The sequence below is a fragment of the Myiozetetes cayanensis genome, unplaced genomic scaffold (genome assembly GCF_022539395.1).
Source record: "Myiozetetes cayanensis isolate MyiCay16 unplaced genomic scaffold, myiCay2020 scf35, whole genome shotgun sequence".
NCBI lineage: Eukaryota > Metazoa > Chordata > Aves > Passeriformes > Tyrannidae > Myiozetetes > Myiozetetes cayanensis.
The window spans coordinates 1,468,346-1,493,847 of record NW_026087577.1 but is presented as its reverse complement, the minus strand read 5'-3'; the positions used below and the strand labels follow the sequence as shown (position 1 = coordinate 1,493,847).

At 49.2% G+C, this 25,502-nt stretch overlaps 2 protein-coding genes across 3 annotated transcripts in view; one reads left to right on the top strand and one right to left on the bottom strand.

Moving 5' to 3' along the window:
- The window catches only part of SNX11 (sorting nexin 11), a 393,545-nt gene that overhangs the window by 331,433 nt on the left and 36,610 nt on the right, over positions 1-25,502 (top strand). The window lies entirely within an intron of this gene.
- Positions 14,430-24,336, bottom strand: CALCOCO2 (calcium binding and coiled-coil domain 2). Of its 2 annotated transcripts, none has more exons than XM_050327947.1 (12): positions 24,271-24,336; positions 21,507-21,695; positions 20,960-21,062; positions 20,502-20,635; positions 19,816-19,941; positions 19,226-19,353; positions 19,042-19,132; positions 18,391-18,513; positions 17,291-17,380; positions 16,736-16,871; positions 16,327-16,358; positions 14,430-15,780 (listed from the first exon to the last, which is right to left on the bottom strand). In XM_050327947.1, exons 2-12 carry the CDS (start codon positions 21,684-21,686, stop codon positions 15,604-15,606), a joined length of 1,320 nt encoding a protein of 439 aa, XP_050183904.1. In that variant the 5' UTR covers positions 21,687-21,695; positions 24,271-24,336; the 3' UTR covers positions 14,430-15,603. The 2 variants fall into 2 exon arrangements, with proteins under 2 accessions (XP_050183904.1, XP_050183905.1); XM_050327948.1 differs by lacking the exon at positions 24,271-24,336 and adding an exon at positions 23,517-23,537.

Sequence of the window (25,502 nt, the reverse complement as noted above, 5' to 3'; positions counted from 1 at the left end):
GGAGCAGGACTGACCATCAGCAGCTTAGCCCTGGAAGCCCAGCTGTCTGAGAAGGACTTCTCTGCATCCCCAGAGCACCAAAACACTCCCATTTCTCTCAGGGAAGCAGGAAAAATGGAAGCTGAGGTTCATTGTCCCACCAGCTCTTGAATTGAAGCTTTCACTTACTGAATATTCTCCACAGCAGCTGAAAAGCAATGTGAGTGGAAACTGATGCCATTTTCCCATTGCAGACAAACCCTTCCATCTCATTTTGCGTAATTGTGTTGCTGCAAGGGGATCATGCACCGCTGAAACTCGGGATATCCCCCATCCTGCAGCGTTTCTGGAGCCTTTAGCCAGCTGCACTGCAGTCTGTGATGATTATGGCTCGTGATCAGCTCCCTTTGCCCAGCTGTTGTTGATATAACTCATCAGCCAGCCGTGGTTCTGAAAACACACCAGCAATAAATGCCAGCGCACGAAATACGATGGGGTGAACAGCAACAAACCTGCCCCAGAGGAGGAGCAGAACAAAGCAACACTCACACACAGGGACACCTGAGAGCCTTCAAGGCACAGGCATTTGATGGAACTGCTTCCAGAATATTCCAGCTCAAAGTGGGTGGAACGAAGGGGGTTTGGGTTTTCTCCTCGAGGAGATAATTTAGGAGACAATTAAAAGGAATCCAGGTGATGGTGTTCGGTGTTTGGACATCAACTCATCTCTGAGCTGTTTGCAGCTCCTCTGCTCCTGGGCTAGAGCAGCACTGAGGTGGGGGAGGATGTCTCAGTGCTTTAGAATAGATTAATTAATATAACAATTAATAACAATGAAAGAATGAATGACTGAATGAAGGTTCCCTAGGACCTCCCCCCCAGAAATGTCCTTTCCCCTGACTTTCCTGCAGCTCCTCTTTCCCAACTCCCATCTCCCAGGAATCACAATGAAAAAATGGGATCAGCCTCCTTCTGCCAGTTCGATTTTGAAGTGGGAAGTGCTGGACATCCATCCCCATCCTGCTCCCCCTCCCGGGATGAGCAGCAGGGAAGCAGAGCAGACATCTCAAACATTCCTTCAGCTGGAGGGAGGACAAGTGAACCTGTGCTTGCCCTTAGCTGAAGGGCAGTGTCAAAACTTCATTTTCTTTTTGATTAACTCCCAGATTAAGTAATTTAAAGGGAAGGCAAAGTGATTCTGCTGAGTGACACTAATTTCGGTCTGATTCATTTTACAGTGCTGTAAAAACAATTATGTGCCTGGCACCCTCCAGAACATTGCACGCTGTTCAATAACCATCACATCTACTGAGATGAAACTGATACAGCTTGTTAGAGCAGAAACTTATTGAAGATGTGCTTTGCAGCCGGGCTGAGTGGACAGCAGCTTTTGATTTTTTAATTTCATGTAAGCTTGGCTGCTTTTCCCCAAACTCAATAAGAAGGTGCAGTTGCTATAATCACTTTTTCTCAGCTTTTTTTGGAGTCTAATTCTCATCTGGGCACTTAATAGCAGTAATCTGATTTTTTTCAGAGGAATTAGCAATCTGTAGGATTAAGTTTTAGGGGCTTCTGTAGAGCTAAATTTTTGGAACAGCTCCGGAGGGATTTTTAAGTGCTTAGTAATTATGTAGGAGTCAGAAATGTCCAGCTTTGCTTTAAGATGATAAATAAAAGTGCATACCCAGTGCAGTTACTCCCAAGGATTCCCCTCCTGCCCTTACTCACTGGTCAGGGCTGCACAGGACACACTGAAGAACTTCCCAAAATCCAATGATTTGGAAACCAGAGGTTTTGATTTGCTGTTTCCTGACCACATTTACAAATCTGGCCATTTTAATACCTAATCTGACCTTGCCATTCAAACAAAACCACAAATCAGTTAATCAGTTTATTGTCCTTTTCCTTATTCCACAGTGACCCAAGACAAGGGAGAACTGCACAGCTCAGCAGCTTCCCTTTGCAGACATAGATCCTCCTTTGCTGAGGTTCTGCTGCTGGAAGAGGTGACTTGGAAAAATAATGGCTCCATGGAAATCACTCTTCCAGGCTGGAAAGGTGAGGGGTGATGGATGTACCCCACAGCACCACGCAGGTTCCCCACCACCCCAGGACAGGCGGGAATGGATATTACATGTGAGGCAAGCTCAGTGCCTCAGTTTCCCAACCCACAAGATTTTTAAAACTGTATTTTCCCATTCCTTTGGTGGTGATTTATTAGTTTTTTCTAATATGCCACGCTTCATTTCTTCATGTATGTTTGGCTCCACGAATGGAGGATTTAATTTAGGGTTTTTAAAGGTAGTTAAATAAATACCTTTGTTTAATTTAATGAAGGTGCTGTGATTGCTGCCCCTCAACCTTTAGTTATTACACTGAATGACGGTTTCTCCCTTCTTTTTTTACTCATATATCCTTCCAGTATTTAGAAGGGGTCTGGAAAACATGGAATTCCTCCCTCCTTCTGCCAGCAGGTCTCCTTTCAACTCAGAAATCTCCCTGCCTTCCACTGTGTGAGCACCAATATCACCACCCTGAAAATCCAGCTACTGCAGAAACAGCAAGGACACAATCCATGACCCCTTCTGAGGCTCTTATAACCCTTCTCACAGTGACCTGATTAACTACATCTCATATATATGGTATTTTCCAGTGCTTTTAAGTCACTGCGTTTTCACACCAGCCCAGCCTCGGAGCAGGCACCTTAATTTCCACCAAAACTTCGATTAAAATATATGAAAAGATGATTATTTTATTGATGTCCTGCACCATCACCTCTCCTCACACAGACACATCTGTCTCACAGGGCTAAATAGCTTCCATCAGGAGCTGATTCCAGCCCAGATTGATGGCACGGACTAAATTCATTCTTGGGGCAGCATTGCTGAGGTGGCTGAAACGCAGAGAGCTGGGCTCAGTCTGTGCTGCAGAACCGGCTGCTGGTAAAAAAATGAGCTTAAAAAGGTGAGGATGAGACACTGGTTACCTTTTGATATTGTTTTGTGGTGCTGGGGAGGAGTTTTTCACCCCTTGCTCTCTCAGCTGCTCCTTCCCCCCCTTCCCTCAGTGACTGCCCACTTTGAATTAGAAGAATTGATAAGAAAACGAGTGAGCAGTGTCTGCAGCATCTCTGCCACAGGTCTGGGAAGGGGTTTTGTCAGAAATAACAACAAACCAGCACTTTTCAAATGTAGTTCTGCAGAGGGAATTCAAAGTGCTGCACTCCTGGCTGGCACAGCTGCCACCCAACCACCCGGGTCAGGTCAGGCAGAACGGGGTTCCATTTGCTCTGCCGTGGAGGAAACGTGCAGCAACACCCTCAAATCTTTCCCTTATCACGGCAGATGGTTTGAGATTTGGACGGGGTCAGTCCCATCTCATCCCCAGTTTTGTTAATATATAACAAATAAACTCCCTTTTAGTGAAATGGAGCTGGAAAAAGCATGGCCTGGTCCCGCCCAGCCATTTGTGGGACACACGAGGTCTTTTTGCCTCTAATCAGATGAAAACAGTGCCAAGGGCAGGCACATCCAGGAGCAGCTGAGTGCTCTCCTAGCAGGGTTAAGTGCAAAATGAATGACTCTCACTGGAGCAATATAAACACCAGCCCTGCCAAGCCCTTGCACTTACAAGATCACAGTTGGTGTTTCCCCTCCTCAGCCTCTCCCACCCTTTAATCTTCATGAGCCTGAGAAATCTGGCCCTGCTCTACCACATTAATACATCCCTTTTCATGCTTTTTCCAGACTTTTGGGGCATCATGAATGCACAGGTTTGGTTCAAACCCTCGTCACATGAGGAGAACATTCTGGGGTGCTGTGCAAGCACCGAGTGGGTCGGCTGGAGATCAGTACAGAGAACATTTTCCCCTCACCAAATGCATTCCAAGGAGATTGGACACCAGTGGCATCCTTAGCAAAGGGTTTCTCGTGGAGCTGCACATGCATTGCCAGTGCTCAGGGCATTAATTAGAGGTAGCTCTGATATTTCAGGTCAGGTTTCTCCTCCATGCAGAGATGGATTTCATTATTTCAGTGATGCTCACTTGTCATTTTAAACCAGCTGTGTGCTCACAAAGGCATCACAGCTCAGAGCAGCTCCTCTTACACCACCCTAAGACTGCAGAACAGGTTCTTTGGAAGAGACTGAAATCATAGGATGAAGGAAAGCAGGAGCTTCCCTGTGACTCTCCCCCCACAGGTGCCATCAAACCTGCACTGGGACCACTGAACAACTTGGAAAACATCCTGAAAATCCTCTGCCTGGCAGGAGATTTGTCCTGTAGCATCTCCAGTAACGACATGATGGTCAAAGTGAAGGCAGCCCAAGGCAGCCCCCTCCTTGTCAAGGCTTTCCCTGACAAATAGAGCTCTTCTTCAGTTCATAAATCACTCGTGAGGCAGATTTCATACGCTGAATATTGCTGATGAATCATCTCACCCGCTAGCAAATCGATTCCCTTCTCAGCAGCCTTCAATCCTTCACTCCTAAATCACTTCAAAATGAAAATTAGGAGTATTTTGATGCCTTGCCTTAACATCTTTGACTGGGCTACAGTGCTGAGTCAGAAAAGTCAGCTGCTGAGTAACTCACATCCCTCTTTCCTGCAGCGTGGAGTCAAACCTGGCAAGGCATCGTTTTTCATGGAATGCAGTTCACTGTTTACAGGAAAATTCTGGCAGGTGAGAGTTCTTGGGCAGGTGGATTTTTCCTCCCAGTTTTTCCTCCTCCTCTTACTTTGTCTTCAGATTTCTTTGCAGCTTCAGCTGTTTGTGACTGAGGCCACACCGTGCTGCCCTTTGTGTTTGAGAGTCGCTGCTGCCACAGACCGGTTTGTATTTTCATAAGGAGCTCAGGGTTCTAGAGGACTGGAATTTGGAAACAGGAAAAAAAAAAATCACTATAAATACAGCCCTCTGAGTGTTTTTCACCTGCTGATCTGCTGCAGGTGATGACAAAGTGCTGCACCATCTCCTGGGCCTGGGTTCCGCAGAGGTTGGGGCTGGTGGCAGTGCCGGGAGCAGCATTCCCGTTTTCCAGCCATTCGGTGTAGTCTATCCCCCTCTGCCGGCCGCCCACCCGGGAACACGCGGGAAAAACCGTCCCAAATGGGTGGTGAGAAAGGGAGTGATGGCAACCAGCAGGCTGAAAATAAAATAAAATAAAATATTTAAAAAGTTAAACACCCATTAATAGAATAATATAGTAATATTAACAGTAGTGATATTAATAATTATAGTAATTTTGATGATGATGATAATAATAACAATACTCACAAAAAGACCAGTTAATACATGGTCATTGCAGGATCAAGCAGACACTCTTGTCAGGGTCCTCAGGCAACTGGGGCTTGGATTTGTGAGTCAAGGTGTTATAAAATCCGTGTATTTTAAAGAGGGCACTCCCCTGTAAGAGGGGAGCAGAGCTGAGGGTTGTGTTCAATAAAAACGTGGGATCTTCTCCATATTTTAATAACAACATCTGAGTTATGCAGCCACATCTGGCTGCTCTCACAGCTGTGTTCCTCCAGGCAGTTTTTAAAGGGGGAAAGGGAGGAATATTGGGAATTCTGGTGACAAACACAGACCAAGCTGCTGGTTATGTAGGATCACAAGGAAAATTTGGAGAGTGGGAGCACCTCATTAGACAAAATTGTACCTGGGAAAAGCAGGCAGGCTTTTCATCTCCAGACAAGAAGTGAAACAAATACAATGCCCAAACCAATCCAGCTGTGGAGCTGGAGAACAGATTCCCCTCTCCAGAGTTTTCTCCTCAGTTTTGGTGTCTGTTGCTCGTCTGGACTCCTCCATTTGATTTTTGCCAACAGCAAAACATCTGGTGAGAACTGGGGAACCACAGAGAGACGTTTGAAAACTTGAGCAAGTGAGGATGTGCAAGGACAGGCAAACACCACCCGCTCTGGGAGGACCTCGGGGATGGTCCTTCTTTTCTACCTCTTCCTCCCAGCATCTTTTTGTCTGGTAGAATCAACTCTGCTCTCTGTTAATGCAATAATTTGTCAGCTGCATGCATACATTACCCTGCAAATGAACAACAAGATGCAGGGTGAGGAAGGTGTTGCCCTCCTCCCTTCTTGCCCCCACCATCCTGGTCACCCTGCATAATGTACAAGGCATCTTAATTAAGCACCGAAGATTTAATGGCACTAAATATGATCAGCCCTATACTGATCCCATTACTCTAAAGAACCCAATAAATGAGGCTCAACAGTTTCAATTTCCCTTCGCTGCAATCTCATCAGCATTCCAATTCCATCACTTCTGAGAAATCAGCAGTTTCAATGGAAGATAACCCTCTCTCCAAGTCAGGTCCCATTCTCCAACCACTTATTAGTGGAGTTAATTCTGTGCTGGAATGATCCAGAACTGCACAGCAGAACCTTACCCAGCCACCAGCTAAGCCACAACTGCTTTTCATAAGGAAGTAAAACAAATTATCTTAGCATTTAGGATCTTTTTTTTTCCCCTTTTCCCCTCCAAAATTTCTTTTTCTTATAACTATATGCATGTATTTCCCAGCAATTCTTCCTGAAAAATTAACCAGAATAAAACAGTGTGTATATATACACGTGTGGGGAAAAAATTCTCCCTGTGAGGGTGGGGAGGGGCTGGGATGGATTTCCCAGAGAAGTTGTGGCTGCCCCATCCCTGGAAGTGTCCAGGGCCAGGTTGGAGGGGGCTTGGAGCAACCTGGGCTGGTGGAAGTGTCCCTGCCCATGGCAGGAGGTGGAACAGGATGAGCTTTAAGGTCCTTTCCATCCCAATGCAAAGTTAAACCAAATTTAGCCCATAAAATACAGCTTGTCCAAAAACCAACAATAAATCAAAGAAGTCCAAACAACTGGAAGGTTACTGATATTTTTATTTGAGGCTTCATTAAGGACATGACTTCAAAGTGTCAATCAAAAATGCTCTGGTGAGACCCTTGTTTGGAGTAGGACATCAGGGTTTAGTGGGGCTCCTGGAAAATGACCTGCTGAGTGCTCAGTCACTGAGGAGGGACAAAGTTTTCCTGTTCAGTTCATCCATCCTGAATGCCCCGAATCCCTGCCAAGGTGATTCTGGCTCGAAATCCTGGAAGTCATTTTGGAATAAGAGTTTACAGAATTACCTGCAAAAGAGACGTTTCCCTGGTGACAGCAACAATTTGTCTGGGGAGTGATGGATGTGCAGGGGTGACCAGGGAATGCTGCTGATGGCTGACTGGCCACAGCAAGGCAAGGCTGAGCCTGCTCTGGAAAGCCCAGCTCATGAAACATGGAATGGAGGGATTGCCCTTGAGATGAAGAGCTGGCAGATCACACCCTGCCCAGCTCTGATGTCCCTCTCAGGTTTGGGATGAAGATGCCTCAGCTCTGAGTCCAGTTTTTGGATAAAACCCCCGTGTTTCCTTACTAAAGGGCTACAGATTGTCATCACTCTCCAGAACAGAATAAACGGACAGAAAGTTATCAAATAATGACATTAAAGCTGCTTTGTAAAGGAGATTTTCTAGCCTGAGATTGTAAGAATATTATAAGATTAAAGACTCAGGACTCCTTTCCTTCAGTCCCCTGCACTCAGTGCCCTGGGCTGGGGGACAAGGTGGGGATTGGGCACAGGTTGGACTCCATGATCCTGGAGGTCTTTTCCGACATAAATGATCCTGGGATTCTGTGATTTGCAATCTGCTTGAGATGATCATCTGGGCAGCTGCTCATAAGGACAACCAACCAAACAGAAACAGCTTCAGGAGCTTCACAGAACAAACAGTTCCATTGATATTTCTGACCAGGGGTGAAAAACAAGGATTCCTGGAATACGACTCTGAATAATGCTTTATTTGGGTTGGGAACAGAGCCACTTACAGTGGTTCTTCATGTTCCTCTCTCAAGGCACAGCTCCAGAAAATACTGGCAAGAGCTCACAGGCATTAAATTTTGACTTCTTGCCTGACTTCAGTCATTATGAGAGAAATATGTGTAATGAGCACAAGTTAGTGCTTCAGCAGGATTAAACTGCAGGGAGAGTGGATACTCTCAAGGAGCAAGTGTTAGAACAACAGGGGACACTCTGGGGCCAATAAAGGCTCTGATTAATGGCTGGTGGCACGGCTGAACTCAACGGGATCAGTGGGAGAACTCCAAGACTGGCTGCCAAACTCTGCGCAAAACAAGCCCCACGGACACCAAAGCTTTTGTTTTGCAGCAGTTCCAGGCATAGGTTAAAATAATGCCCTGACCCCTGTGGAAATGTGAGTTTAGAGGTTCTTTAGTGGGGCTCAGGGAGGAATTCCTGGCTCCGAGGGTGCTGGCACAGGGTGTCCAGAGCAGCTGTGGCTGCCCCAGCCCTGGAAGTGTCCCAGGCCAGGTTGGACGGGGCTGGAGCACCCTGGGCTAGTGGAAGGTGTCCCTGCCCGTGGCAGAGGGTTGGGACTGGATGATCTCCAACGTCCCTTCCAACCCAACCCAACCTGGGATGCCATAAAATCGTCCATGCCCCAATTCCCATCCAAGAGGGAAGAGAAACGCCTTCCCAAAGCTCCACCCCTGTGCCAGGAGCAGGTTCCACAACCCACCAGCCCCATCTTCAGGTGCAGCGCAGCTCCCGAGGCACTTCTGCCAAGGTTTCATCCCTGCACTTCATCCCCAAAACCCTCTGGACCAGCCACCTCCATCCCCCCCACAGCGCCTCCCGCTCATTAACACACAGCACCCTCATTGGACCACGCGCGGGGCGGGGATGTGTTGTCATGGCAACCAGAGGATGCTCTGACGTCACTCAGGACCACCCGTAGCCCAGGGAGGCGTGGCCTCATCTGAACGTCACAGCCAATCACAGAGCGGGGATTTGAATATTCATGAGGAACTCCCGGGGGTTCTGATCGGGGCTGTGTCAGGAAGGAGCCGGGGATTTTCCTGCCGGGATTTTGGGGAGCCAGGAGGAGGGAGGTGGGTGGGGGTGAGCCCCACAACGGCCTTCAGGTGACACAGCATATAAAGCTCTTGAGAGAGCAGGATCTTCCCATCCACGAGTATTTTTATATAGATGTGTATATCTGTTACATATATATATATTAGAAATGTATCAGTTTTAAACATCCAGTAGTTTGCAGATTGATCTGCCCTGGATCTGTCCATGCTACCCTAACTCTGGGTGATGGCAGAGCACAGATCCCAGAGCAACCTTGTCTAAAATCGTTAAAAAGGCATGAAAATCACCCTAATTAAATAATAGCACACTATTAAAACTACCACATTCGATAATCTGAAATTGGACTCTGAGGCCTGCCGGTGCTGCTGGCACAATGGGCAGCACCATTTACATCCAGAATCTGCAACAGTTGTAGGAATTCAGATCCTGCTGCCATGGAAACAGCCCGGGATGGCTAAAAATGGAGCAGGTTGTTCTCAGCTAATTGTTCAACACACACAGGAAAAAGCTTTGGAGTCCCTTGTTGTGGTGATGGTTCCTTCAAACCAACCTGCCCCATTTCCACGGCAGCAGCACCAGATTTAATAGAATTCATTTCCAATTTTGCAATCCCAATATGTGTCTAAGGACAAGAGTTTTCCAACATATTCTGTGGAATTAAACTAAAGATCCAGAGAACTGCTCGGGTTTATCTGAGCCATCTGTACATGATGCATTCAAGTGATCTATAAGTATATATAGATTTTATACTGAACCACAATGTTTTCCTTTCCTGCTGCTTGTAAATAGAAGGATTGGAGCCTTTTCTGGGACTAAAGAAATTTCCATCCAGGACCCTGCAGAGATGAATCTTGGCTGTCTTCTGTCCCTCCTTGTTTCAGGATAAAGTTCAAGAATCTCATGTTTAGGGGTTGTCTCAGAAGAATCCGCTGAGAAATATGAGTTAATATCTGTTTTAGAGTTATTGTCTCTTCCCAAATGCATGTTAGGATTGTGACTCTTGAGTATTTTTATAGAACTTCTTCATGTAAAAGCAAGGGGAAAGTTTGTGCCCCCATTTTGTCTGATTTGTTAGAAAACCCAGTGGTGTAAAGCAACAATAACATCTCAAAGCACACTTTCTCATTATAGTTCTGAAAGGACAGGAAACAGGTCCTTAAAATTAACTTATACTAGCAGAGGATGAACCTCCTGAAAGTGTAAAAACCCCTGAGCTGCCTAAAGAAATTTAAAAAATAGCACATGGATTCTCTGTTTCGTATAATGAAGTGCCCAGCCCCTTTCCCAGGCCTTCCTTAGGTTTGGGATCAGATCTCTCCCAACAATAGCCCTCTTTAAGGAAGGATTGTCAAGTCTAATGACTCCATTAGGGCAAGCTTGGGTTCATATACACAGCTCCAGCCAAGTAATAACTCAGGAATTAAAAATCCATGTGGCTCTCCCGGCTGCACAGCAGAACATGTGCAGCAGCTGCTCTCAAAAACACCATAACTGTTATCAAAAAAGGAATCAGAGTCACTGCACGGCTTAGAAATCAGCAAATTATTATTAAATAGAAGCAAATTTGATGTAAAAAAACCCCTCCAAATCTCCAGGCTGGCCACGTCCTTTGTCCCCCTCGTTCGGTTCAGGTTGCATTGAGATGCTGTAATCAGGGCCCAGGCCCCTGGGGAGTGCAGGATGAAAGCACAGGCAATATTCAATATTCCAGGCCCATCCTGGGAGCAGGGAAGCAGGCAGGGGACGGGAGGTGCAGATGCAGCAGCCGCAGGGCTGGAGTTATCAGCTCCCTCCCGGAGCAGCTGCTCCCCTGGCCCATCCCTTCTGGATCAGCAGAGGACAAGCACAGCCTGATGAACCCCCCCAGGTTTTGCAGGCTGGGAAAACCATTGGGAAGGGTTAAAAACCCCCTGGAGTCTGAAGGGCATCAATCCCTGTTGGCAGTCCGTCCGTTTTTGCTCCATCCTGGCTGGATTCTTGTGCCGCTCAGCTTTTCCCCCAAAATGGAGGTTAAACCTGGCAAGGGGGGATTGTTCCACAGATTTTCTGAGTGGCTTTGGCTGAATTCCTCCGTGTCTGTTCATAACTGCTCCCCTGCCTGCACCACGGGAGCAATATTTAATTAGGGCAGGAGTCTTCTGAGGCCGAGTTCTTCAGAGCTGGTCTTGTGGGGCTGTGATGTGAAGGGAGCTGTATTTAATGTCATTAATTTGGGATCTGTGTGGCTGATGGCTTTGCTGTATTTTAGACTCAGTACCAGACTAGTGATTATACCAAACTCTAAGCCCCGGGCACTTTGGAGCAAGAAAGAGCTTTGTCACTGATGTAATTTTAAATTTATATTGACATATGTAGAAATATGTAAATATATATGCTAAGCCAGGGTGCAAGCCTATATTTGAGCCTAAACTGACCCTGCACACAAATTCTAATGAGCTCTGGTGCCTCAGAAGGCAGAGAGTCCACACAGCCCCATCTGCTTTGTGAGTGGGATGGGCACAACCTGGGCTGTGCCACTCATCCTATTTCCCAAAATATCATTTAGCTGATGGAGAACTGGTGGATGAGTGAGCTCCAGCTCCTTCCTAGAAGGCTTTAGTGCTGTTGGCAGCTTGATCCCAGCAGGCAGCTGAGCTGCAGATATTTGGGAGATGACTAAGGAGTGCACTTTGTAATAACCCAATTTCTGGCCAGATCCAATGAAGAACAGAATCGTTGCTGTTTGCATCAGGACACGGAGCCAAATTTTCCCTGGGGGTGGTTTGGGTCGGCTGGGAAGGTTAAAAAATCCAGCTTGCAAAGGAAAGCCCCCTGTGCCTTGCAGTGCCACTGGACCAGTTAAAACGCGATCCAAACCTAACGAAACCCCTCCACTCGTCGAGATTTACGGCTCCCCAGCCCGGTGGAGCGCGATGTCACCCCCCTCGTTATTCCACCAGCATCCCCGGCTCCGTTATCCCCCCGGATGAGCAGCCCTCGCCCCGCTGAATAGAGCAGGTGACTCCCAAATCCTGCCACCCAGCAGATGCTTCCGCAGTACCAACTGTTCCGAGGCCCCCAGCCCAGCTCCAGCTTTTTTTGTGCCCCCCCTTCCCCCGTGTCCCACCAATCTCCGCTGCCTGGCACATGCTGCAAGCCACGGTCCCACCGGAGCGATATTGTGATGGAAATGAGGGAGGGGACGCGGGGAGAACTGCCCAGATTTACAGCACTCCGAGGGTTTCCATTAAAATCCTTGACAACTCGTTATTTATGAGCAGCCCAACAGCTCTTCTAATATCCAGGGCCTAGACCCCATTCACTCCAATAATGCTGGCCTGGAATAAATGAGCCAGCGGATGGAAAGCAGTCCTGTTAGGATAATGGAGGGGGCTAATAGCTGTTTAGAGAAAACAACTGCTGTAATTCTGGGGCCCGATCCTTCCACCACCAGAACAATAAAGGTTCGATTCTTCGGTGCGTTTCACGTGGGGGTTTAACTCAGCGCTAAGAGGGTGATAAATGACAGCGATTGGGTTTCGTGCCGTTGTACACCCGCCAAGCACCCTCTGTTTGCACAAGTGCTCGGGAAATAAAGGCACTCACCGGCTCCTGGGCAGGCGGGAATGGGTCAGGCTGGATGTCCACGGCGGGACGAAGATAAACAATGTGTGCTTTATAAAATAATCCATTGGACCAAAGCTCCCCTCTTGCCTAAGTGTAATATCTGCATTTTTAGACCAAACCTCCCCTCTGCACAGCTGTAATATCCTCGTTTTTAAGTGTCATGGCAGCGCGTCCTTCCCCGGGTTTTCCTGAGCTGCCCCACTAAACCAGGGTGGAATTCTGTCTAACTGCAATTTTGGAACGTTTTTTCCCACCATTCCCTTCTCTGCTCTCTTCCCCTCCCACCATTCCCGTGCCAAATACAGGAGCACCTCCACTTACTTGGGAAACACAGGACTCATCCCCAAAACAAGGATTGTGGTGATGAACCCCCTTTAAACCCTAGATGTGTGTTTTGCTGCTCCATAGGGTTATTGATTCTGCTGTGTCTTAAAATCCAACTGACACGTGGATTACTGAGGACAAGCACCCCATCTGTGTTTCCCTTTCCCTCCTTTGTTCACCTGCAGGTGGTTTATTTACTGGGAATTGCTCCTGAAAGAAGCTGAGCCACCAGGCAGTTATTGCAGCATCCTTCTGGATATTCTGACTTTCAGGGCTGAAGTAGTTTGGGTTTTACACACCCACAAACTCAACTGTTAACTGGGAATGATGTGCCCTGGACAGGTACAGATGTATTTAAATTATCCTCTGGGTGACCGGGAGAGAAAACCCAAGAGAAGAAATGACTTCTTGGAAAAGGAAGGCTCCCAGACATGAAGAGAGAGCAAAGGGAGCTCTCTCAGGCCCAGTGTTTTTTTCCTGGATCATAAAATCCTAGAACCATGGAATGGTTTGGGTGGGAAGGGGCTTTAAAATCATCCCATTCCACCCTCTGCCATGGGCAGGGACACCTTCCACTGGCCCAGGGTGCTCCAAGTCCCTTCCAACTCAGGCTATTCCACGTTTCTATGAAAATGATATAAATTCCCAGGGATTTGTCCCACAGGGTGTGAAATCTTCCTTTGAGATACATTCCTGATGAGTTCAGCTTCATTAACCCGTTCAGGTGTTACCTGACTGGGGGTATAAACGGTGCCAAACCCCTCCTGAAAATTTATATCCAGGTCCTTATCCAGCACATACCAATGCAGTGCTGGAGCTCATCCAAAATATAACTATATCTAATTATCTGCCATTTGAGCTGCTTCTGTATTAAACCATAAAAACTGAGAGAGGATTGAAACCTCTTCTGATTCCAAAGGCTAAATGCAGTGGTAACATAAATAATGCCGTAAATCACCAGCAAAATGAAAACTTGCTCAGGAAATATATGATGTAATTTGTGCTTAGGGGTAAATTGGTCCCTGGCTGCCCGGGGTGGGGAAGGTGTGACCTGGAGCAGGCCAGAGTGGATGGCTGGGAGTGGGAATCTACTACAAAAAACAGTCTTTGTGAGATTTATTGCAGTCTGACCCCCTCTGCCGGCCACCTGCCTCTGTCCCACGGCCGGCACCTCAACCCAGGCACCCAAATCCACAGAGATGACAGCAAAAGGAGGGTGGGAAATCACGGGGACCGGTGGGAAAGGGGTGGAGAGGCAATTCCAGGGCAGGGACACTGGGACTGGTGGCTCCAGGCACTGTTGGAAAGGATGTAAATAAATAGATCCCAACCAGCTCATTTTACTTTCCTGGTTTGTTATCCCACACTGCTCCTTGGCCTTCCTGATATACTCCCAAGTTGTGAGGATCAAGCAGTACCCCCAGGGACACCACAAAGTTATTCAGAAGTGCTTAAGTACTTTGTTATCCAGAAGCTTCAGCCAGTAATTGAAAGCCTGCAAACAGCTCCCTGAAGAGCCCAGTAATTCCTCCAATTTAATTTATTCCTTTAAGGATGAACAGACACTGACATCTTTTTCCAAAGGTATTTTTCATACAAGCTTTTATTTTTCTTGGTGGTTATTTTCTGTTACAGGTTGTTAAATAATGCTTGCCAGTATAATGCATCTCAAGACAGAAAATACTCTCTTTAAATCCAGGTTGATAAAAAGGTTGTGTAGAATTAAAGCAGGAAAACATTATTGTTACTTCTAAATATTTTTAAACCTCTAGGTAAACTCCTCAGGGTTTTTTTATTGCTTCAGATACTCAGCAGAAAACACAGCCTAATACAGCTGGATAATAAACCTTTACCCACCTGTGTTTGCATGGAAAAAAGAGCTGTTAATCATAAACTGAAAATGCTGGAGTAGAAATAACAATAATCACTGGACAGTGTGTGCACAAAGCATCGTAACGTCCCAAGGCACTCAGCTGGCACTCCCAATGTTCTGGTTTAAGAACAGGCTCTTCTTGGTAAATCAAGAAGGTTTAGAAACACACAAAAATCATCCAGAATCAACGAGGTTCTGCTGAGAGATCATTTATCCTCAGCTACTGCTTTCCTGTGGGCTCCACACCGACCTTGCCTGTTCAGAAATCCCAGGTTTTCCTCGTCCTGAAATGATGAGGGCAGGATTCTCACCCTCCAAGTCACTCTGTCCACTCTGCTGGAGGAACAGCCCCAGACTTCGAGTGCAAACAGAAATTCAATCTCTTTATGAAATAGCTTTCACTTGCTTTGCATGGTGAATAAAGATGTATTTTTATTTAGGTTTTTCCTCATTAATAATTAATTCTGCATTCCAGAAGCTGAAAGTGTGATCCTGAGAGGTTCTATAAAATGCTTCTGGTCTTTGGTAACCCATCACAGTGCTAAAATAAAGAATAATTACAATGGAGATGTATCAGCCCAGCACAGAAAACTGCTGTTCTACGTCCCATCACTTGGATCCCTGTTATTCACTCAACTAAATTAGTAACTGTTGGAGTTGCAAGCTGTTTAACAAGCAGATATACTTCATCCAAGACATGATTTCAGTTTGATGAGGGTGATTCAGCTTCAGGCTGTGGGTGTTTGACCTGAGTCAGGTGTTGGATGGACCAAGGAGCTCAGAATTACGGTTGGAGTGGCCTTGCCCAGCTGAGTTCAGCATGAGTGGAGCCTGCACAGTGATTTGGGGCCATTCTCACCTACTCTACAGAGAGACAGGAATTCAGATTTATTCCAGCTTGTGACAAAGCAGATGGTCCTCAAACACCTGCTTGTTGGACTTCTCAAAGCTCTCGGTGCAGATGGGACACTCCACGAGGTGACTCTGCACGTGGGCCTCGTACTGACTGGTGTCAACATCCTCAGGGAACACCTCGTCACACATGGGGCATATCCTCAGGGAGGCCTGGAGGAGAAAAAACCCAAATGAACTCAGTTCCAAAATTACATCCAAAGGGAAGGAACGGGAGAGTTCAGCAGAGAGGTGTTCTCGCTTTGGACAAGCGGGTTTTTGACCTGTAATGCTCTGGAGTTTGCAAATGCCTCCAGGCTTCTCTAAATAGCACTTAAGAGCTCCTGAGAGGTGCTCTAACTTTCCATCCCACAGAGCACATGGCCATGTCTCAATGTGAAATAAGGTATTTAGCAGCTGCAAGCTGCTCATTCTGACATCAGATGCTGCCAGGAGCCAGCCCGTAAAGATTAAGGTCAGCAGAGTTTCTTTTCTCTTCCTTAAGACACAGAAATCTCATTATTCTTATGTAATATTATATATATTTATATTCTTATTCTTAATTCTACATGTGTGGCTCCACTTTGTTGTCTCCTGCCTTCCCAGGACCAAACCAGTAAGCAGATAATTGGCCACGGAGCTGAACTTGGAGCTTTTCATTTCCAACCATCGATTCCCAGCCATAAACCACTAATTCACGTCCACGTCCACTTTACTTACTTCAGCTCCTGCCCCCAGGTTTCCTCCTGCAGCTGGAAAAAGAAAAAGTCCATTTTAGCCACAGCAAAGTGGTTAACATTGTAATGTGCTGGTAACCAGTAATTCTTGAAACATGAGGATGTGGCTCTGGACCTAAACCTCGATATTCAGGAACTCTGGAAACTGGATAGAAGCCACAGCCTAGCTGTGTCCCAGCTGAATAAACCAGCTAATAGCTGTCTGTCTTGGCAGAAAATGCACAGCCTGATCACTTCAGTCCACTTTTAACACCTGCCAAGTCATCTGCACACACGCAGAGGTGCTGCCGAGAGCGGCTGTCCTGCAGCCCTCAGCTGGACAGGGAGGACCATCTGCTGAGGCTTTAACTGCTGTGAATCTGTGGTTTCCCCAGAATGCCAAGCAATCTCACCACTGTAAGGATTTCCAAACAGAAGGTCTCCTGCTGCAGGAGCTGGAACTGGAGCTCGAGGAAGAGCAGAGAGGGGAGCAAACTCAGCGGCCTGCGAGAGGTGCCTGAGCAGAGCGCTGTTCTCAGCCCGGAGCTTCTGCAAAGGCACACAAGGACACTGTTAATTCTCAGGAAAAAAAAGTCCTATTTTGCCCCAACACAGACCCTCTGACATCAGAATCTCAGATGCTCTGAGCTTTTAGGTAGCTCCTTCCTGAGTAAACGGGGAAGCGAGGAAGGGAGGGGCCATCAGGAACTGCAGGGACAGGACACAGGGAATGGCTCCACACTGACTGAGGGCAGGGTTAGGTGGGATATGGGAGGAAATTCCACCCTGGGAGACACTTGGTGTGGGCACACAGTCATTTGTAGGTGCCTGCAGCAGCCTGGCTGTGGGTGATGGTCCCAGTGAGTGGCCTGTTTTGAGGAAGGGTTGATGGAACTGAACACCAGGCTGGGAGATCAGTGTCATATTCCCCTCAGGAGGAAGGTGAGGGAGCTGTGCCAAGTTCTCACCTGACTTTCCTCATCAGTTTCATCCTTTTCTGCCTGCAGGACCTGAAACAGATGCTTCTGCTTCTCCAGTTCTTTCATTAAGTCGTGTTGCTGTGAAAGGAAAGGGGTTGGTAAATCAGGGGGCAAAATGGCAAATCCAAGGATGACAGCCCCAGGCTGGAGCTGTCACACATTTGCTGCCTCAGGCTGCATTTATTGCCCACAAATAACCTTCCACCTTCAGTGGGAGTGTTTCCATTTCAGAGTTTGTCACTGGGGATATCTCCATGTCACCACTCACTGCTCTCCTTACAACACGTGAGGTGACACAATGACCTCACAGGGGAACCACACAGCTCAAACAGAGAAGGGAGGATGAAGAGAAGGAACCCAAAACTGCTGAGAAATCCACCCTGGCAGGCAGGAGCTGTCCCAGTCTGCAGGTTTCCTGGAGCTGTGAGACTTCCATGGACAGCCAGGACATCCTTGGGAATTATCTGACTCTTGAATTCAACCAGTGCCCGAGCTGAGCCAGAGTATTTAGGGATTCTGCAGTCATTCCCAAAGTATCCCCCTGAGAATCCCAGACATTTGGCATCCCAGCAGAGGCAATCACATCACCTATTTTAGGCATCTGGCTTTCGGTGCCAAAATTAGAGGGGAGCCTCCACAACTTCCTGAGGAGCACAGGGAGAGAGAAGCACCTTGAGAAGGTCACTCAGGACACCAGGCTGAAGGTGATGTGATGGCCTCAGGCACTGCACAGGTGGGGTGTTTTGGGAGAAAGAAATGCCACAGGACACTGCCCTTTGCCTTTAGATCCTTCCATTCCTGCCAGGAGTGTCAGGGAAGGCTGTGGGGCAGAGCCTCAAACTGCAGAACAGGAGCTTTGTGTTGTTTATGCCTTATTTTGGTGCCCTCTGAGCACGTGGCATCTACTTTGCTGATTATTAAATGGCAATTTTGGGATATTAAAGATGAGAAAGAGACAAAAAGGGGAAGGGGAGGGGGAAAGGGAAGAGGGGTATTCTTATATATTATATATTATCAAAGTACCTGTGGACTGTAAGGATCTGAAGGGTTGTGTGTGCTCAGAACACACATTTCATGGACATCTTTACCTGCTGGGCCGTGCTCAAGCGTAACTGGTGATTCTCTTCCTTTAAAGTTTCCAGCTGCTCTGTCTTGTCCTGGCCCATGTGAGATAAGTTCTCCACTTCTTTCTCATAACTCAGCACTTGGGACTAAGGAGAAAGGAGGTTGTTCATTCATCTGATCTCTGAAGAGCTTCCTAAGTTTCAGCACGGCATTTTGGGTTCGGGAAGTCAGAGGACAAATTAAAATCAGATGCTCTGCAGACAGAGGGTTTATCCCATTGTTCTGGGTTTCCCGTGTCCCTGTCCAAACTATTTTTAGAATACATTCTCCCAGCCTTGTTTTCATCCAAGAACTAAAAATAATTTCAGGATGTTTTTCAAAACAGAGGTGTTTTCTTGCCTGGATCCTTGGCTGGCAGGAGGGAAACAACACTCTGGGTTTGGTCACTCAAGGAACATGCAAAGGGGATGATTTTAGGGAATAAAATCCTTACAGTTTCTCGTAGCACATCCCCCTCTGCCCTCCCTTTAAAGCAGATTTCTGGAGGTTCAAGCATATCAAGGGTTGACATTTTCCCCAGGAACTCATGTCAGCAGAAATGAATCTCCTACCCTTGCTCAGGGCTCCTCAGTTCTGTCAGAAGGAGCTCAGAGCAGCCAGGGAGGGGTTGGTACCTGCAGCTGGTCCATGTGCTCCAGGGCTGTTTTCAGCCTGCCTTCCAGGCGCTCCTTCTCCGAGCTCACACTCTGAATTTGCTCCTTGAGTCTACCCAGAACAGATCAAAACACACCACAGGCTTTCACAGCTGGGAAATCAGGCGGGAAACCCTGCCTGGGAATAAGCTGTAAATGCACTTACTGCTGCAGTTCTGCCTCCCTGCAGTCCCCCTGCTCCTTTAGGTGTTTATTCTCCATTTTCAGGGAGTTCACCTCCAGCTCCAGTTTCTCTGTGTTGCTCCTTAAAGACTCCAAACTTTTCTGCAGCTCCTGAAAATCACAGGGAGGTTGACAGGAGGTAAAGGGGACCCAAACAACAATCCTGCTCTGCACTGGACCTGCAAAGGCCTTCCAGTGCAGCAGTGCCAGGCAGCCCATCTAAGGAGGAAAATCCCTCCTCTGCATCCTCTTTCAGACCCTTTTCATTTGCATAAGCCCTGAGCAAAACTGAAGGAGGAAAAGATAATTACCATGTGATTTTTCAGCCTACAAAGCATTTTTGAACATTTCCCTTCCCATATGTTCCCAACTCCAGGGTGTGCAGATGTGTCTTTTCACCATTATTGTTTTTATCACAGTCATGTGATTTGATAAAGGATTAAACAGATAATATGGGGAGAAAACCCTTTCAATTTTCTCCTGGAAGTGTTCAGTGGAACAAAACTTTACTCAGTTCCTCTTCATCTTTCAGACTTAAAGCTTCTGCCTTAATACATTAACTTTCTGGTTCACCTGTGTCTTCTTGAGCTCCTCCTGCAGTTCCACGTTTTGCTTCTGGAGATTTGCACAACTCGCTTTCAGCTCCTCGTTCTCTTCCTGCAAATTTTTGTTCTGTAGTTCAATCTCTTCCACCTCTCCCTGGCAGGAGACAAAGCTGTTTGGTCACACCAGCAGCCCTGAGAGGCCACGTTGCAGAGAGCGCAGCGTGGGGAGCAGGGGAAGGGGAGCTGGGCAGGGGGAACAGCGGTGCTGCCCTGACCTGAGTGCTCCTCACGCCCCACGCTGTGTCCAACACTGACCAGCAACCCCATTCCTGAAGGCTGAGCAGCCACAGCTGCTCTGGGCACCCTTGCCAGTGTCCCCCTCACAGTAAAGAATTTCTCCCTATCAGCTCATCCGAACCTCCTCTCTGTCAGTTTGAAGCCATTCCTGCTTGTCCATGTCCCATTCTTGTCCAGGTGCTTGCCCTTTACTCCCCTGTTCCCATGCAAATGACATTTTCGTTTCAGAACACCCCAAATGCCCTGAAACACCAAGTGCTGAGTCACTGGAGCTCACAGTCTAAGTGGCAAACGGCAGGAAGAGAAACAAAGGCTCAAATTTGCGTGACTGATGAGCAGCAAAGCCAAGAACGGAATCCAAGTCTGCCGAGCCCCAGCTCGGCATGGGGGCTGTGGGATCACCCAGTGGACACATACCTGTGTGGTGACCACCAGGATATCATCCTCAGTCTCTGCTCGGAACTGGAAAGGGACACTGGCCCCCCTGACCATCCCATCCTGGTCCACGTAGCAGAACTGGTAGTACTCATCATCTTTGGGCAGGTAATAAGCTTCAGGCAAACACAACAGCATTGTCACACACAGCTTTGAACTGTTCAGCCTCTTAGTTATACACAGAAAGTGAGGACCTCGGGAAAGTCCCACATCCCAGCTCAGTAATTCCTGCACTGTTAGCAATTCCTTGTTACCAGGGGTAACAATCACTCAGTAGGATGGTGGGATTCAGCAGATTCGAGTTTTTATGGTTCCTGATGGGATTTGAAAGCAGGCTCCCAAAGCAGGTCCCACAGCCATCCTGTAATTCCTGTAATCCTGTTTACTGGGGGCAGCAAAGTGCACACACATTCCCAGCGGGATCCAAGCTCCCAACTCACCTTTGAACTGGATGTTCTGCTGCACAGCAGTGCCACTGTGGTCAGCAGCAGGCAGAGGAGCCCACATGAATGTGTAATATTCCCGGGTTGTTTTCCACCCCACCTGCAACAGGAAGATTGTTACGTGGCATCACTCGGGTTCATCCCGTGGAAATGGGGCTTTATTTCCACATGGATCAGTTACTGGGAGGATGATTGCATCGATATCCTGAGTTTTAAGGGTTGTGGTCTATGCATGGAATGGTTTGGGTTGGAAGGACCTGAAAGATCATCTCATTCCAAACCTCTGCTGTGGGCAGGGACACCTTCCATTAGCCCAGGTTGCTCCAAGCCCCGTCCAACCTGGCCTTGGGGATTTAATCTGAGTGGTTGATTAGCCCTGAACCTGCTCAGGCCACACTTTGTCTCTTGGCACAACACAGATACCCCATTACACAAAGTTATCACCAAGATTCCCCACCCTCGCTGTGACAAAGTCCGAGCTCTTTGTTCCCGCCTCCTGCTCCTTCCTCGTGCTCCCCACGCCCTTTTCCCAGTACCCACTTACCCTGAAGATGCCCACCCAGTCCTTGCCACGAGCAGTGATGTTCTGTGTCAGGGTGTAGTAGCAGGTCACGTCTGCTCCGGGAACATAAAACTTCTCCACGTTGTTGAAGAGCACCTGGGAGAAGTGGCAGCTGTCCAGGAGCACGGCAGAGGTGGGGGGATCATCGCAGGAATCATCCATGGTGGAAGTCTGCAAGAGGGAAGGGTGAGGGGGTTATTTCACCCCTCTGGCTGTGCCCACGAAGGGCACGAAGAGGTGTGGAATGGGAATGGCCCAGTGAGGTCCAACCCCCCCTCAGCACACACCGGGGTTTGTCAGCAAGGCACGTGAGCTCAGTGGTGTCCCTGCCACCCTGGGGACACCCAGGGCAGCCTGCAGGTCCTTTAGCAGACATGTGGAAGACTCTTGCTCCTGATCACCAGCACGGTGCCTGGTGCTCCCAGGCTGCCAGAGTGGCACAGCAGCCTCTCTCCTGCATGGGAGCCCATGGATCAGAGCCAAGGAGTGCCCTACAGACCCCCTGAGTGTCCCACAGACCCCCTGACTGTTCCATAGACCCCCTTGCACAAACCAAGTGCCCTCAGCCTCAGCTTCCCCTCCAGACCCTTCCCCATCCTTTGGATGCTCTCCAACACAGCTCAACCTCCAGACACACCCCCTTTCACCTTCAGGGTCCTGGCTCCCAGGGAAGAGGTACCTGGCTGGGCTGAGCTCCCATGGAGAGCAGCACCCAGGGGATGCTGGCTGGGCAGGCCCTGGGGACTGTCAGTGTGTCCCCTTGTGTGTCAGTGTGTCCCCAGCCCTGTCACAGGGCTCTTAAAGCCTCTCTGCACGTGACAGCCCAGCTGGAGCTGCAAGATGACTCCCAGTAGCGAGATGCATGACAGCAGGGTCAACAAACAGCAGGAGAGCTCCTGGAGTTCTCCACTGGGAAAACTTCCCGGCCTGTCGTGACCGGACGAGCCGCCCGACGTAAATCTGAGGTGGGGGCACCAATCCAAGGGGTATCCGAACTGGGAGCAGGCACTGAATCACCCTCCTTGCTGCCCTGTCCTGCAGGCAGGAGCAGCCCTGGCAGCCTGCCAAGGGGCTGGGAAAACCCCGCCGCCAATCCCGGAAAATGCCGCCCCAGGAATCCAAAGCAGGACCTCCTCAGCTGATCTCAGGGATAAGGAATGACCTCAGAACAGAGGGAAAGTTCACTGTGAACAACCAGCCCACCAGTCAGGGACAGTCATCCCACTGCAGCGTCTCACAGAGACACAGAATCTCCTGAGCTGGGAGGGACACACAGGATCATCCATCCCACTCCTGGCCCTGCACAGACACCCCAGCAATCCCACCCAGTCCCTCAGAGCGTTGTCCAAACCCTCCTGGAGCTCTGGCAGCCTTGGGGCTGTGCCCACTGCCCTGGGGAGCTTGTTCAGTGCCCAATTACCCTCTCAGGGAAAAATCTTTCCCAAAATCCAAGCTATCCCTCCCCTGACACAGCTACAGCAGGCTTTCAGGTCACCTCCAATCCACAAGTTTCCCATGGAAATGAACTCCCTGGAACCCTGCTGGGTTTTTTATGGCATCACCCAGGAGACTGTCAGTATTCTGTGCCAAACACCCTGAAAACCAGGCAGAAGTTTAGACTGGGATTTCAGGGATGTGCTCGGAAAAGAGAATGTACCCACAGCTGGAATGAGCAGCAACCCCTGCACTGCCACAGGCTGCCTTAGGGATGGGGAATTCCTCCTGCTGGGAGCAGAAGGCAGGGCAGATCCTGGAAATGGATGTGGCACGATCCCCTGGGCCATCTAGGGCTGCAGTTTCACTTTTAGCTAGCCCAGTAAAGGGTAGGACAGGGCTTGTGATTCATCCCAGCCTCAGCTTTATCCGGCTGATGTCAACCTTCCCTGCCCTGCTGTGCCTCGTGATCTGCAGTTCCTGAACACCTGGAATTTCCCGAGAGCCGCCAGAGAGAAAAAGTAAAAATAAAACCGAAAATAAATTTCAGAACAGCACCTTAATCGTGTTATGGCATCGCCCTGGGACAGCACAGGAGCCCTTGAGGCCAAAAGCAACTCGCAAAGAAAACGACGAGTTGCTGTCTGGGTGCAGCAAAAAGATTCTAATGCAAAATAATTAAAACAAACAAACAACAAAAAGTTGGTTTTGGTGAAAATACTTGTGATCCTGAAGGAAACAAAAGGGCGCAGAATGTGCTGCTGGCAGGGCGTGCAGGTCACTGCCAGGAAAAGCCGGCAGGAAACGGAGCAGGGAAGGGCTCGTAAGGCTCGTTCCGATTGTTGTTAGGGAACAGCTCGGGAGTTACCCGTGGGACCGGGACACGCCTCGGGGGTAGTGCCGATGCCGTCCCGGTGACAGGCACCGTCACATCTCCCCGGAGGGCGAGAACCCCGCGCTGCCCCGGGGGCTCCCTGGGCTTTCTCCTGCTCTTCCGCCGGCTTTTCATTATCCTGCAGCGTCCCCAGGGCCTGGGAAACCAGGGGATTTCCCCTTCTCAGTGCGACCAACCTCCAGCCGCGGCCGGGCACCAGGACACCGGCTCCGGTCCCCGGGGCCATCCCCGGGGGTCCCGCTGGATGGGGGGGAGCGAACCGGGGATGTTCCCTCCCCCCCCGGCCCGGACCCCCCGGGAAAGGAAAGTGTCGCTGTCCCCTCGCAGCGGGGCAGCCCCGGCCACCCCCGGCATCCCCAGGGACACCCCGGGATGGGGGTACGGGACCCCATCGCCTCCTCCCCCCGCCCCACTCACCGGCGGCGCGGCTGCGAAACGGGAACGCTCCGGGCTGCGGGGAGCAGGCGGAAGATCGGGAATAGGTGGAGCCCCCGGGACACCCCGCCCGGGATACCGGGCCGGTACCGCCCCTGGGCGGTCCTGCCGCGCTGCTGGGACTCGTAGTTCGGTGCGAGGGACCGGGACATCCCTGGGAACGGGACATCCCTGGGACCGGGACATCCCTGGGACTGGGATATCCCTGGGAACGGGACATCCCTGGGACTGGGATATCCCTGGGACTGGGATATCCCTGGGAACGGGACATCCCTGGGACCGGGACATCCCTGGGACCGGGACATCCCTGGGAACGGGACACTCTGGAGCCCAGGATACCCCTGGGAGTGGGACATCCTGCTGATCAGGACACCCCGGGGACAGATTCACATTCACAGAATGTTAAGGCGTTGGAATTCTCCCTGATGTCCAACCTAAACCTCCCCTGGTGCAGGTTAAGGCCACGTCCTCTCCTCCTGTCCCTGCTCCTGTCAGGGAGCTGCAGAGCCAGAAGGTCCCCCCCGAGCCTCCTTTTCTCCAGGATGACCTCCCCCACCAGCTCCTCTTTGTGCTCCAGCCCCTTCACCATGTGAAGGCTCCTTTTACTCCCCAAACTCTCCCAATTCCTTCATCCCTTGATGCCCCCTCCCCGTCTGGGTGCTGGGAGCCCATTTTTGGGGTCACCCCTTGGCCTCCCTTCAAGCACTGCCAAACTTTGCAGCCCTGGCTACGCCAGAGTGGAGCTTCCCTGGCAGAGACTGATCCCAAAGATGATCCCAAATCCAATAAATCATTCCCAAGCCAATATTTTATGATTCTGATTATTATTGTTTATTTTTTGCGCCTCGTATCTGGGGGGTTCCCTTACCTGTTACAGCGGCTAGCTGTGTCTTCAGTATCAGTGAATGGAGGGGTTTATTGGAAACGCAATTACACCGTGGAAAGTAACACAATAACACTACAAAACAAGGAAAAACCTCTATTTTTTCCCCCTTAGTGTTGATGGATAATCAAAGGGAGGGATGCAAATTTTCTCCCGCGGGGAGAAACTCACTGCAAACGGGACTATGTCTTTGGGCTCTGTGATGTAAAGATGCTCGGAGGGGGGGTCGAACTCCCCGGTATTTGGAAGGTCCGGCTCCTTTTCCCGGGATCTCTGCCCATCCCGATCCCCATGTGCACCGGTGATTGACACCCGCGCCGCCCAATCAGCG

Bases quoted from the DNA above. Each gene is read 5' to 3' on its own strand.
- CALCOCO2 (XM_050327947.1), bottom strand. From the start codon at position 21,686: ATGGATGATTCCTGCGATGATCCCCCCACCTCTGCCGTGCTCCTGGAC. The intron at 20,636-20,959 runs GTGAGTTGGGAG...GTTTGCCTGAAG, and splicing joins GCAGAACATCCAGTTCAAAG to CTTATTACCTGCCCAAAGAT. The intron at 19,133-19,225 runs GTAAGTGCATTT...TGTTCTGGGTAG, and splicing joins AGGGAGGCAGAACTGCAGCA to ACTCAAGGAGCAAATTCAGA.